At 39.7% G+C, this 14,881-nt stretch overlaps 1 protein-coding gene across 1 annotated transcript in view; it reads left to right on the top strand.

Annotated features, from left to right (window-relative positions):
* DOCK2 (dedicator of cytokinesis 2) overlaps positions 1 to 14,881 on the top strand; it is a gene marked incomplete at its 5' end in the record, with an annotated part of 150,790 nt that overhangs the window by 28,765 nt on the left and 107,144 nt on the right. Inside the window, 2 exons of the mRNA XM_066328940.1 lie at positions 5,075 to 5,145; positions 5,419 to 5,525. Of these exons, the coding sequence (XP_066185037.1) occupies positions 5,075 to 5,145; positions 5,419 to 5,525 (178 nt within the window). The remainder of the gene's footprint in view (positions 1 to 5,074; positions 5,146 to 5,418; positions 5,526 to 14,881) is intronic.

Below are 14,881 nucleotides of genomic sequence, written 5' to 3'. Positions count from 1 at the left end.
CCATGGGAGTGTTTCAGAACAGGTTGTAGTGCCAGCAGCACTGTGACCTTTCATGGACTGAGGAGTGTGACTGTGCCTACCCTCAATTCCATATTTCCATGTTTAATGCCAGTTCCTACTGTTGGACCTGATTAACATGTACAGTCTCTTGGCTGATGTTCCTCAGAAACAGCAGAACCTTGGAAACAGAGCTGAGCATCTCTGAGAAGGACTAAAGGAAAGAAATCTAGGCTAATTTTAAAGAGCACATTAGTGTGTTTCATAAACAGACTAGTTACTAAACAGTTATGCTTTGATCAATACCATATTGAAAATCAAAATTTTTGATTTCTAACGAATGCCATCAGTTGTGCAAAGTGAGTCCTATTTATTCATTACTCTGAAGTACTAGTGGGCTTTTGGGTCTCTAAATCTGCATAAGGTACTGAAAGATTTCTTTTCAGCAGGAACCTTTTACAGCAGATGTGAAATACTGGTTTATATCATATCTTTGCTCTTGTTCCAAATACTAATGACTCATACAGCTGTGTCTCTGAGAGAAGCCTACAAAGAGATTGCTTTACATACAGTAAATAAAAACTACTGTATTAACGTTATACAATTCTGATAGGAGGGGCGTGGAATGAGCAGTGTCCAGCTGTAGTTTAATGCTGGCTGCTGGAAATAAGTTTAATGGGGGCAAAAAATATGAAATTAACACTTCCTCCCACCTCATCATGAACTCCCTAGGCAGCCACAGCTTTCACAAGGGACAGTATTTCTGTGCCTGTTTGGAGGAGACATCACTGATCCTTGAGACTCCTGCTCTGGTAGGTGGATGCAGGCCAGAAAAAGGAGATAATTTCTACTGAGAGGGAGGAGAAAATAGTAGAAAGAAATTCATAAATCTGCCTCTGCCTAAATCCAACACTGATTTCCCTTGAGGGATTTGAGATGACAATGATGGATGTTGTAGTAGTACAAATTAACTTTGCAGAGTAAGGGACTGGTGGTTATTCAGTGATCCTACAGACACATGGGACTCCATGGATGTTACAGTTTGTGTACCCACAGAGGGAAGTTCAGAGAGTCTGTTGGAAAAATACAGGAGTAATCAGAATATTAAAACTGTCTTAAATCTTAAATCTAAGTCACACTTGGAATTATCATTGATAAGTGGAACACAGATTGGTTGGATCAATTGAATATGTTCAAGTAGATTATGGTCTGAAGATATCAGAGAGGAAAGGTTTAGGAGCCCTGAAGAAAGTTAAAGTAATTGGGTTTTTCAGGATATTGGAACTTGAACTAGTTTGCAGAGCCTTTGAATGTGAAATTTTAACTCTTATTTCATCCTTGATTTTCCAAATGCCTATTGTGTTTAACTGTAGATGATTTAAAGAATTATTTTGAAACCTGAAGTTTTTTGGTCTAAGCTATTTTTTTTTAATTTGGAACTCAGTATTTTAGCCAGTAGTAATTTCCCAGTCATTTTTACTGATAGAATCACACTCAGACTTGCGTTGAAAATTAATTCACTCAGGAAAGGATTTTTTATAAAATTATGTGTTATATGGAACAGCCTCATCTGGGCCTGAAGCACTTTATTGTTTCCATTTAACTTTATCTACTGAGTGAAATCTTACTTCCTGATCTGTTAAATGCTGTATATGTTTACACAAAGTTAAAAATCTCTTTTCAGTCCTTGTTCTAAAGCTAGCTGAAGTGGATTGAGGCTCTGACTTACTGTGATGCCTGAGCTTTGGGAAGGGCAGATACCTGGTTCTGTTTTGTAGTGCTGTTCAGATAAGCTTTGAACAGCTGAAGACTGAATTATTAATTTCTTGTCAGCAAACTGGAAATGTACATATTAATCCACAATAGCCTTAAAAAACAAACAAACAAAACAAAACAAAACTTCTGGAGTTGATCAAGTTCTCTTTTTTTATTTAAAGATGCAGACAGAATGTTTCTCAACTTCAGCATTGCATGAAGTAATTAAACTCCAGTTAGGATTATATTTTCAGTCTCCCTACTGTGCTGATGTTTAAGAACAACCATCTGAGCTGCAGGGTGCCTGGGTGCAGGTTTTGACATGGGGCTTTGTAAGGCTGGCCCTTGGAGTGGTTTAATTTCACCAGTACAGAATCAGGGTGCAGCTGTAGGAGACAGATTCCTCCTTTTGAGAGTTTTTTACAGATTGACCTTATAATAATTTAAAACAATTAATTCAAAACTTACACTGTTTTTACAGTGGTAGGGCTTTCTAGGCACTAGACTTAAACCTTTTGTAGATTTCTTTTGGAAAGGATGATGTTACAGCTTTGTTGCATTTATCAGTTGCTCTTCTGTAGCCATTGCTGGTGACTTTTGTAGATTTTAGAAAGATTTTTCTTTTTTTCATTAAGTCTGTACTTCTGGAGGACAGGATCCTGAAATCAGGAAACCTGGAAATCAGTCTCCAGAAACTGCAAAGAGTTTGGTGAAGGGAGTTGGGGAGTGAAGGGGAATAGGGGAGGTGTCAGTACCTTCTATCCTTTGTCTGAGCATTCAGGTCAAAGAACATCACTTTTAGTGGATGTGTTTTGAGTCTGTTCAAATCACCCTCTATTTCTGGGGAATAAAACTGAATGAATGATTTTTAAATTTCAGATTATATGTTTTTTAGATCCTCCTGCTGGTGACTTCTGACTTGTAGTCTGTGAGTGTGCCCTTTCGTTGACCAGCTTATGCTCTCAACCTTAATTTACAAATCCAGCCCCAGCTCCTTTTCCAACTGTTCTGCTCCCCAGCTGACACACCACGTTTGACCTCCAGATGGTCCTGTCTGCTGCAAATGTCAGCTCTCCCCATCGCTCCTGGGCACTGATTTGAGAAAGCACAACTCCCCGTGCTGTGCGTGCTTTCAGAAACCTTACATGACACATTCTCAAGGTCATTGAAACAGGAAAAAAAATTATCTGTGGCACTGAAAAATATGAAAAATGATGGAATATGAAGCTGCTGCTTTTCTATCATTCTTCCCCACACAATTTTGACCCATGCTAATGTAGCAGCAGATTCTAAGGACTTTATGCATTTCTGTACAGTTTTCTTATGATAGATTAAGCCTAGAAAGGCACTGATAGTGGTGCTTTACTTGTGGTGCACAAAGGGGGATGGCACAGTAACTTCTTAAAGTTGCCTTGATGGCAAGTAAAATTAGATTAAGAAACAGAGCACCAGTGATTTCTTCGAATGTACTTTTCATCCCATGGGCTCTGGGATTTCATGAATATGTATAATGTAATACTGCAAAAAGAGGGCAGCTAAAAATAAGCTTGGTCAGGAGTAAAGGTTAAAATAAATTTAACTGTACATTGTATATGTAAGAAATAATTTTCTGCAGTGCTGTGGGTTTATCTGTATCCTGCTTAAAAAACTAATCTCTTAAGGTTTGAAGAATGCAGAACATCTTGTACTGCTGACTAGGAGATTTTTATGACTTCATTAAGGACAGTGCTCGATTGTGTCCATAGTGCATCATTTGAAGCAATTATTGCAAATGAAACTCGGGAGTCTAAAATAGTGCAGGGGAAATACTCATTATTGTACTTCAGCTGGAGCTGTGGGTCTGCAGAGAGGCTGAAGCTCTGTCCTGTCCACTTCCCTCCTGTGCAAGTGTAGAACACACAATAGTCCAGGTGTCAGTGGAGCCCTACTTGAAATATTTAGTGGCTACTGGTGGCGCTATTTTTTATCAAACATCTTTCACAGTACCTGTGAATTGCTGTAGAATGAAATTCAGATGCTGCTGTGCAGTCTCTTCGTCTGTTTCTTGAAAAGCAAGGAGCAGCAGCACGTGTGTGAATGAAAGCTGGAGGCAGTCTCCAGCCCAACACGGGTGTCTCTGTGGGTGCTGTAAATAGCCCAGGGACAGCCCAAGATCAGTAGCAGACACATTCTCTTTGCTGAAGTTGCAACAGTTTTTAAACACTCCTTTGGCCTTTCTAGGTTTGTGTAAGTGTGTGGGATGAGATCTGCAGGAGAATGACTTTATCTGATGGTGTCATAAGCCAGCAGAGAGTCTCTGAAATACTGTATTAAGACTAAGCTCTTTTTAAATCAAGACATAATTAGTTTTTTGGTTTGTTTTGTTTTTAATTGGCTACTGCAGTGGAAGCTCATACAAATAAAATTATAGCTTTATTGTGTTTAAAAGGTCTAAAAGAAATCTGTGCTTTGATTTTCTTCATTCTAAGCCCCCTACTCTCAAGAAAGAGACAGTTTTTAACAAGGAGCTTGCTGTGTACAGGTAAAAGAAATATTGAAACTAGATAGGCTTCTATCAGATAGATCAGTAATAGAAAACATTACATCACTGTAATTAAGTTTTTGGCAAAATATTAGTAGGAATTTATACCTAAAGCTGCACAATGAAGTCAAGTACTCAAGTTAGTTTTTATGCGGATTAGCCTGAAGTGTCAGTGGTGATTTTGAGCCTGAAATTGCCTGCTGAAGTTCTCTTGTCCATGTAAGAATAGTAACTTGTCTCTTAGCCTTGTCAGGGTAAGGTTTGTTATCCCACTGTGCTGTCAAAACATAGCTCAGGAATTGATAAACCATGCCACAGCTTGGCTGCAGATGGTTGGTTAGGGACATGACACCCCTTTTCATCTCTTCTAGAAAGGGTGGCATCGGGGTGGGCGGGTGACTGCCCCCCTGGCTGCTCCCCTGACTTCTGCCTCCTGCATGGCGCATTTCTGGGGTGGAACTGGTACAGCTCCTGCTTTCATCAGGGCTTGGTTTACTCATTTGTATCACAATGACATTTTTAGTGGTCTGCAAGGAGATAATCTACAGAGCCTGGGCCCTTTCACTGGTTGGCAAAGTGAGCCAGATCCACTTGGAGTTATGGTAGTTAAGTTCTTCTGCATATCCTCAGCATACGCAACTCTGTGACGAAATTTATTCAAATGTGGTGTAAAATATCATTCTGGGGAAAGAAGTCTGACTTTATGGGTTTGTTTTGTCTGTGTGTGTCTCAGTGATGTGCTCTGTGCTGTTCATGGACATGTATAAACACAGGACTAACGTGATCCGTGTGTCAATGCAGGTCGCTGCCTTGAAGTACATACCATCAGTTCTTCACGATGTTGAAACAGTTTTTGATGCCAAGTTACTGAGGTGAGTCACTCTTGAACATTTCCCAGTTGTCAGCAATTAATTCTTGTAGCTCAGTTTAGGTCCACAAAGCTACAGCAGTTCCTACTGATGAAGGTGGTGGGTCCCTGGATACATTTGTTACTGCTCTCTTGTCTATATCCATGATATATGTATAAATGCGAGTCTTAAAATGTGATAAATGTTTAGAAATATGTGATCTTTTGCTCTTGGTCCTTATTAACACCTGATGATTTCATCTGTGTGGTATTTATGACATTCTTCCTTTTCATGCAGCCAACTACTGTATGAATTTTACACTTGCATTCCACCAGTGAAACTACAGAAGCAGAAAGTGCAGTCCATGAAGGAAATTGTACGCAGCAACCTTTTTAAGAAACAAGGTAAATGCAAAATGCCTCTAAGGCTTCAGATAAATGTGTGAAAATTTTAAGGGACTTATGTGTTGGGCAATTCACGTTTGAAATGGAGTGAAACAAGTACTGAAAGAGTGTGAATGCCAGAAGCCTGAGCTCTGGAGGGGATTCATCTCTTTCCACAGGATGGCAAGAGCTGTGCAAAGTGTGATTGCAGGCCTAGAGCAAGGAACAGGTGGGGCTCAGAGGAACAGCTTTGTGTGGTTTTTTAATGTTCAAGTGGTTAGGTGGGTGAGCTATATATCCTTTCAACCCATTTTAAGGTCTATAATGGAATAAGAACATGAAGTGAAACCCTGTGAACACAGATGTATAAGGCCTCTGCCTGGGAAGAGGACAAAAAAAAATTCTGATTTTGTTGAAATCTACTCAACTGCAATGCAGCATTTCCACTTGCAGGAATTACGGTGCTTCTCAACCTCTATCAGAACTCAGTGTCTTTCTCAGCTCTCAGGAGTGTTAATGATACTGAAACTCCTTTATCACCATTGTGCTCAGTTTGTCTTCATATTATCACAAGAAGTGAATTTTTGCTGAAGGAATCCTATCAGAGCAGCCAAGTTCTACATGATTAGTTTCACCTCAGTGTCAAGTGTTCCAACTCCTCTCTTGTTGCTTCTTTCTCTCACCTTTTTGCTGTGTAGATAACCTTCAGAACCTGAAAGGCACATGGATACTCAGATGAGTTCCAGTTTCTGACAACTTAGAGATTATGATTCCAGGAACTTGACAGTACAACAGTGGGCTGCAAGTAGTGCTGTGTGTGAGTAGATTGAGAGAAGATTGCATTGCTCACCTCATTCTGAGTTGCCAGGAGAGTGATGCAGTCCTAAGTAGCCAGGACAGATAAAAATTACACTTTATTTTCAGACCTGTGTTGTATCCCATTGAGACTGAATAGTATATTGTAAGCTTTAACAATAACTAGCTGTGTCTGTTGTGTTTTAAGAGCACTGTCAATTTCCTGGAAAAAGAAGTCAAGAAAATAATGTTGGGGGTTTTATTGTTTAGATTAAATGAAGTAATATTTTCACCTATTTTTCTGTTAATAGTTTCATGGTTATCAGCTGTGATTTTTAAAAAATATGTGTAAATTCACATTTGCTTTAGGTTGATGAAACACAAGTAGCTGCAGCAGAGATGCTGCTCCAAACTGTTAAGAGCAGATCCTAATTAATTTTCAAACAGTTCCAGTCCTGCATTCACAGTTTACTCTGGTAGAGTGTACTCCTGTTTTACAAGCAGAGTCTGATACATCATTGCAGTATGAGCTGCCTTTACGGCTGCTGCTTCTAAAATCAGGAGTGCCACACTTGGTTTTATCTGTGGTGCTTGTGGTGAGCAGAATTTAAACCAGAATGGGAAATATCCTCTCACAAGAGTGAAAGACTCTTGGGTATAAATAAGGCATTCTCCTGAACTCTTGATCTTGCTAGAGTTCAGCCAGCTACCCTGTGTTTAATACTGAGAAATTAGGTGTAAGATATAAACTTCTTTTTGATTCAGTAGTTTTTCTTTAAAGACACTTGTCTCACTGAAGTACAATTGTTGTTGGTCCATAGACCAGGGCTGATGGTCAGGACAGCAGATCCCAGGCTTATATAAGAATAAACCCTAATAAAGATTCAGAAGGAAAACGTTTGAGCATACAATAACTGTGTGCTTCACAGTTCTATTCACTAGTGTACATCCTACAGCTCCTTTCTTCCATCCCTCTGGGTGTTCCAGAAGAGAAAAGAGTGGGTTTTGGATTCTCAAGAAGCTTTCATTATAGTCTGCTTAGTGTGGAGCTTGTTTCCTGTGTTTATCAGGCCTTTCCTTTAGCTGAGATCTGTAAATGCAAAATACTCTGCAAAGCTTTCACTACCTGCAGATAAATAATAATAATAATAATAGATTGCTGGCTGCTTGTAAATGCAGCTTGTCTGATGTCTTGAAATAAATAGCTGGTCTATCATGGGATATGTCTATCTCAGGATGCATTGTGAATTCTAAAAAGAGGACGTGGTTTCTGCTTCTGTATTTTTTAGGTAATAATGCATAAGAAATTTTGCTAGGAGGATTTCTAAGTCAAGGGACCTTTTATAAAACAAATAAATGGTGGGTTTTGCATAGCCCTGACCAGATAATTAATACATTTTAATTTTTCCCCGACAGGTAGTTAGTGGATTCATTTAGTCTTAAATTTGTAGATGAAAAAAATGTATTACCCAAAACTTCTCCTCTTTTTTTTCTAACATCAGACACTTGACAGCAGATCCAAGCAGCTGAGAGCACCGAGGGCAGCATAACACACTTGATTCATTTTCCCTGTTTTTTCACCTGTATCCAGTGTATCTGGATATTGTGACCAAACTTGCACTGTAATTCGCAGTTAAAGTGTATCCACTATGTAATATGTAAAAATTGGCTACTTGTTCATGTGCTTGTGAGAATTACATGTGCAAGATCCACCTGAAAAGGTTTTTACTGTGGTACTTCATATAATAATACTTAGTATATAATTATATAATTATACTTAGCTGTGTTCTTTTTAGAGGAGTCTGGGGAAATGGATTGATTTTTTTTAAATGTATTAGTTTAAAACAAGAGAAGTCTTGTTTTAAAGAAGCACTTGTGCAAAATAGAGAAATCAAGCCACTGCCATTTTAAAATAAAGCTAAAATGTACCATTTGTTTTAGCTGTCATGACATTTTGTTTTAGCAATATCATGACGAATGTTATGATAGTACTAAAAAGAGAATCTTTTTGCTAACTAGAAAATATTCCCTTAAACATTTTGCGTGTCAGTAGGAAATCATCCTTTTAATAATTACAGAGTGTTTTTTTTATCTAAATGATTTTTTAAAATTATTATTTGCATTTATGTTTTGTTTTCAACCTTAACATTGTAATTATCATAGGGGGAGAAGTCCACATGTTTAAATGCAGGCACTGGAGGATGTGAAAAGATCAATACACAATCAAGCGTATCATATATTATCATATAATATATATAATGTAATATTATTACATTGTTATTATACACATTCTTGTATAATATTATAATGTTATGAAAACATTTCTGTACTGTGCTGTTGTAATATTGTGCACGGTAAATAGCAAACAAATCTTTTTTTAATTTACATTTCTGTGGCTTAAAATAGAAAGTTCTAAAGGTGCTTTTTTTTTGCTCTACATTATACAATCGATTTTACAATTAATTGGGTAGAGAAGCAAGTGTGTGCAGGGTGTAGATGCTGCCTGATTCATTACTGCACTCAATGAGCTGGAAGGTCATTTACAAGAATGAAAGCACATGTAGGCTATCTCAGAATAGGATGCAGCATGATAATTAAGGTAAGATTGCCAACAGTATCATTAACTAAAGTTCACATTTATCTAGAACAGGTAGTATTTTTTCTGCCATGAATATGGAATATATTTAACTACACTGCTAATTGGAGCGAAGTCTATTATTTTGCGGATGTTTCAGATTATCCATTTTTCCTCCAGACTTTAGTGTCTTTACAGGTAGTTCATTGCAGTTGTTCAATTAATTTACATCCATTCCCAGAGGTATTATCTTTATAATTCAATTGGATTGCATATCTGGCATTTGTATTATTTGACCCATTGATATTCACAGCATTTTCTAAAGAAGCAGACTTGTGAAAATATGGGGAAGTGTTTTGAAAAAAAAAATTTTTAAAGCCAGTGAAATTTTCCTTTATTAAATAAGTTACACACGAACCTGAAGTTGGAAACCTTGAGGGCAAACTGAATTTATTGCTATATATTCCCAGGCATCCAAAATTTCCACTGTAGACTCTTGGAGTGCTTTCATCAGATGGGAAATGGTCCCGTGCACCTCTGCTGTAATTGATCTTCAAAGGCCTTGCAGCACTAAAGCACTTTTAGAAGCCTTTAAATTACATTGCCAATTTTTTGTAGAGGCATTGATTTCTTGTTCCCACTCTGTAACTATACCACAGCTTGCAGAGGTTATGGGGGTGCAGGTATTTGAGGGGCTGAGGGGAGGATGATGGATGCCTTCCACTGCTTGTGCACTTTCACTGTAGCATTTACAAATATCCAGGGTGTGTGAGCAGACTTTTATGCAGTTTTGTCTTTAGAAAGTATTAGGTTCTTTTTCATTAGAGGACAAGAAATCTGCTTTATTTTTGACACTTGGTTTTTAGATTACTTGATATTTTATTTTTTTAAAATATCAGAGTGAAAGAAATGATTGCCCCGTCTCATATAAACACTTCTAATGGGATTTTAGAGTCTCTTTTATGATGTAAGAAACTGTCTCCTGTCATATCTGTCACTCTGTTTAGTAGGATGTAATGGATTATTCTCTCCCTGCTGTGAAAAAGTTTTCTTAGTATTGCTTAATTTCGGTGTAAAACTACTTATCAGGAGTTACTGTTTCATTTGTTTATTTTTAGGAAACTTATGGCCAAAAGTCCCCCACCACCTTTCTGTTTCTGAGAAAATAACAAATTAAGATATAGCTGTTCATAAATCACGTGGAGTTTTATTGCAGTTAGTGTTGCTGAGTTTATAATATTTGGAGCTAGATGCTTATTCTAGGCCGGGCCTGGAATCTTTACTGACATTATGCTGAAACCTGTAAGGGAGCAGCCTTGAGAGAAGTGGTTTTTATTGGTGTGAAATGAGTATAAAGCGCTTCAAGACACAATCAGTTGTGGATGTTTTGCTCGTGGTGCTTTGGAGGTTGTGGCCCAGCCCTGGTGAGGGGTTTGTGCTGCAGCAGAACTCAGAGATGTCCCCAAAGAACAGGAGCTGTAAGTGGGGCACAGATGGTCCCTGGCAGGGTGGGAATGGAGCTGGTGTCTGGGCTGGAGGTGCAGGCTCTGGGCTCACTGGGGCTCCAGACACGGTGCTGCATGTTCAGCATATGCAAACCGCTTGCTGGTTTTGGAAGAACAGCAGCAAGAGACATATGTTAGCACCAGGGGTTAATTTGCCAGATGCCAGAAGAAATGCTGAGACTGTAGCGATGTTTTTTTCCTCACTGAAGAACTCTTTCTGTTCTATTACTGCTTAAATAAGATAAGTACTTGCACACACCCATATTTGCACTGACTTCCTAACACTGGTGCATATTACTGAGTTTTACCTGCGAAATACTTAGTTTCATTTCACAAATTGAATACTGTTGCTTGTTTATGTTGATACAGTGTATTGTTTTTACCTTCAGGATTAAGAAAAAGGTTTAAAAATAGCAGAAGGAGGAGTAATTTCTGATTAAGCATCTTTCAGTTTAATTATTATGGTCAGGATTGAGTTACAGATATTGATTTTCACTAATATGAAAATATTACAAATATCTTACAATCTGGTTCCTATTGACAAGAGTTCCTAAGCCTAAATTTTGGGGGTTTTGTGGGGGTTTTCTGTGATTTTTTTCACTTCCTTGTGTTCAACACAACTTCTCAACATTTTAAAAATACTTGGATATTGTCAGTGCATGTGACTCTGCTGTTTTTAGCTACTAGGAAAAAAATTGAAATTAGTCACTGTTCATATATTCCTTTGAAAAGGTTCTGTGTAGAAACCCAGCCTATCCTGTAGATTCAGTCTTGAATTTTGTATTTAGCTTTTTTTTTTTCCTGAGGGGTTCTCAGTAGTACATTAACTCTAAAACATCATTTCAAGTCATATATTTCAAATATTTATCTTTTGCAAGTTCTACTGCTGCAATGTTTTGACATAGATGAGTGTGGCATTAACATATCTGCAGGTATTCATCTGCATTTGTGATGAACATATGTAGATTAAAGCTTTTATTGTATTTATGGACTAGTAGGAGACATGCTTGATATTGCAACTGATAACTGTTTGTTTGACTTGACCTATTATGGTATTTTTGTAGTTACATTTTTAAAAAATCTTGTTATGTGAAGGGAGATCAAGTTAAGTGAACTAGCTTTTATAATGAACTTATAAATATATATGTAAAATGTGGTTTACAACTACTTCAAACAGAAAAGAGAGATCAAAAAACGTATGAAAGCGGTTGATAATGACAGATATTGGATGTCAGTAAAATGAAACGAGGAAACGTGAGAATTGGAATTGGTCAAAATTCACAGAATCATGGATGGCCTGGGTTGGAAGGGACGTTAAAGAGCTGACTGTGCCAGAGAGGATGTGCAGACAGGGCTGTGCTGCTGACTGCACACTGAGGTGGCTGCCAGCTGGAAAAGGCCCCAGGAGCTGAGTGCTGTCACAGGGCTGTGCTGGGAGTTCTGCCTGCCCTGGCATCGCCCAGCCCCGGGAAGGGGGACACTGGACACACCCCTGGGAGCTGGAGGCTTGTGCAGGGGTGTGCAGGGCTGTGGGTGCTGCACCTGCTCTGTGTCCTGCCTCACCTGCTGGCACTGAGCTGCCTCCCAGCATCCCTGGGCTGCTCCTTCCTTCGCGCTCCTCTTGGAGTCCAGGAGACAAAGAGGATCTGCATCTTGCAGTGCTGTTACAATGTCTAAGTGACCTACGGGACTTTCCTTTCTGTGGCTCTTATCCAAGCTGTGTAATTCTAATCTAGATTTAACAATGAATGGAAAATAGACCATTTTAAAATCATTTACCTCGGGGCTTCCCTGTAAAGCAAAGGGTTAAATTGCAAATAACAAAGAGGGTAGACTTTTAACAGGAAGATTGCTGCAGTTGTGAACAGATGTCCTTTGTGAAGAAGCACAATGCTTTTTAATTGAGCACTGGCTGCCATCAGAAGTCTCACCTCATTGAAAGAATGTTGTTCACTGGCTTTATTTTTAAGGCTTTGTTCTAAATCTGTGCTCAGATGACACCTATGTCCTTATTAAATTGGCATGCCAGTTTTTAAGTGGGCACGAAGCCATCCTAACAGATGGATATGACTACAGGCATGCCAGGGAATCAAGAGTAGTGTTTCCTAAGGGAGACAAAAGTGGTGTTAAATCTTTATTACCATTTTGGCTGCACATACGAGACAGTCAGGAATGAAACCCATCAGTGATTTTTGCTGAAGGAGACCCAAATGTCTTTTTTAATGCCATGATTGCATTAATGACTTAAGAGTTTGAATTTCATTTACCTGGTACATAACAAATCATTAGGAACCTTCCGAAGGGAATAAGATGAATACAAGGGTTAAAAAACCCAACCAAACCCAAAATAGAAAATGTAAGTGCTTAATCTTGGACAACAATGAATCTACCTGTCCTTATTCAGGAAGGTGCTGCCAGGGAACATCTCCAAGAAGTGTGCTGGAATTTGGGATTGATGAAAACACATAATACTAAATCTTTTGACAGACCTTGATGAAGAAAATGCAAGACGCTCAAACTGTATGTTCTTGTTTTATGTGTTCAAATGAAGTTTGGGGCAGCTAGAATAAAAGCAGTCAGAACAGTTGAGCTTTTTCATGCTTTTGAACATTAAAGAAGAATAGATGTCGTTGGCAATGTTCTTACATTATTTATCAAGCAGAGAAGAAAGCAGCTGGTATTTAAATAGGCATCGACCCCCTCCATGTCTGTGCCTCATCTGTCTTGAGCTTTCTTGGGGCATGGAAGGAGGTGTGAGAATGTGAATTGCTTCATCACAGGCTTAGAGATTTGTTTGGGTTGGAAAAGATCCGTAAGAAAGAGTCCAGCTGTAAACCTAACCATGCCAAGTCTGCCACTAAACCATGTCCCCACATCCAGACATCTTTGAAATCTCCCCAGGGGTGGTGACTCCATCAGTGCCCTGGGCGGCTGTGCCAGGACTGGACAAGCCCTAAGACTGTTTCTGCTTATCTCTTGCTACTTGAGAGAGCAGCATCCTCTCTACACTCTCCTCTTGGGCAGTTGTAGAGGAAGGAGATCCCTTCTGAGCCTTCTTTTCTCCCGGCTGAGCACCCCCCTGGGCCACTCCCCGTCAGGCTGAGCCCCTTCCCCAGCTCTGTTCCCTCCCTGGCCTCCTCCAGCCCCTCAGCGCCTTTCTTGTCTGAGAGCCCCAGGGCTGGACAGAGCCCTCGAGGTGTGGCCTGAGAGTGCCCAGCTCAGGGGACAGTCCCTGCCCTGCTCCTGCTGCCACAGCACAGGGGACAGTCCCTGCCCTGCTCCTGCTGCCACAGCACAGGGGACAGTCACTGCCCTGCTCCTGCTGCCACAGCACAGGGGACAGCCACTGCCCTGCTCCTGGTGCCACAGCACAGGGGACAGCCACTGCCCTGCTCCTGCTGCCACAGCACAGGGGACAGTCACTGCCCTGCTCCTGCTGCCACAGCACAGGGGACAGCCACTGCCCTGCTGGCACAGGCCGGGTGCCTTTGCCCGCTGGCTCCTGTCCAGCAGCTGTCCGGCAGCAGCCCCGGGTCCCTTCCTGCCTGGGGCCCAGGGGCTGTCCTCCCCTCAGTGCTCTCCGCCCTGCTGGCCCTGGCCCCTCTGCAGAGCCCTGCTGCCGCTGCCAGGGGACACTCCTGCCCAGCGCAGTGCCATCTCAGCCTTGCTGAGGGGGCATCCAGTGGTGAGTCTAAATCATCAACTGCACCATAAAGTTTTACTTCAGCTGTTTTTTCAATGACAGTCTTCTGCAATTTTCTTAGTTTTTTTCCTCCTTTTCCCAGGCCAGTGAATTGCTGATGTTTAAACAAGCACTTGGCTCATTTTCCTTGTGTAGCTTGTGCAGTCATAGCTTAGTATTATAATCAGAATTTCATATAATAATTCAGTAAATTTTTTCTCGTTCCAAGATAGTGCAAAGATTTCATATTTTATGTAATGTTCTAGTGAAATAGTTTTAGCTGCTCTTCCCAGATATGAAGAAACAACCACAGGTTTATATTTACTTTAGTCCACCTGCAGGCTCAGACTGAAATCAGCTCTCCTTGCTACAAATACCAATCTTCTTCAGTTGCTTTGTATGTGCTTTTCACAACAGCTTGGAAGTCCATCCTCATATGGGATGATTTTAACTGCTTTGGGCCTTTAAAACCTAATTAGTTTTCCTTTATCTTCTATTTATGAATAATGTTCTAGAAGTGCACTACAAAATTAAGTAATTCTCCTGTATAATCAACAAGCTGAGTTAATCTTGCAGCCAGTTAAAAATATAGGCATAAAGCATTAATTATACCCAAACTAATTAATGCAAAAAAAGAAGAATATTCTTACTAAAATCTATTGGGTTTTTTTCATACTAGTATCAATGGCAAGCTTGATTTTTTCATAAAGGAAATAATATAGCTAAGAATAGTTAAACATCTTTGAATTTCCATGTAGCTTGACTCTTCAACATTGGTCACATCTGAAAACGTCCTGTAAATAATTGATCAGCTGCATAT

This window comes from Sylvia atricapilla, chromosome 14 (genome assembly GCF_009819655.1).
Source record: "Sylvia atricapilla isolate bSylAtr1 chromosome 14, bSylAtr1.pri, whole genome shotgun sequence".
In the NCBI taxonomy this organism is placed as follows: Eukaryota; Metazoa; Chordata; class Aves; order Passeriformes; family Sylviidae; genus Sylvia; species Sylvia atricapilla.
This window is presented reverse-complemented; position numbering and strand designations above follow the sequence as displayed.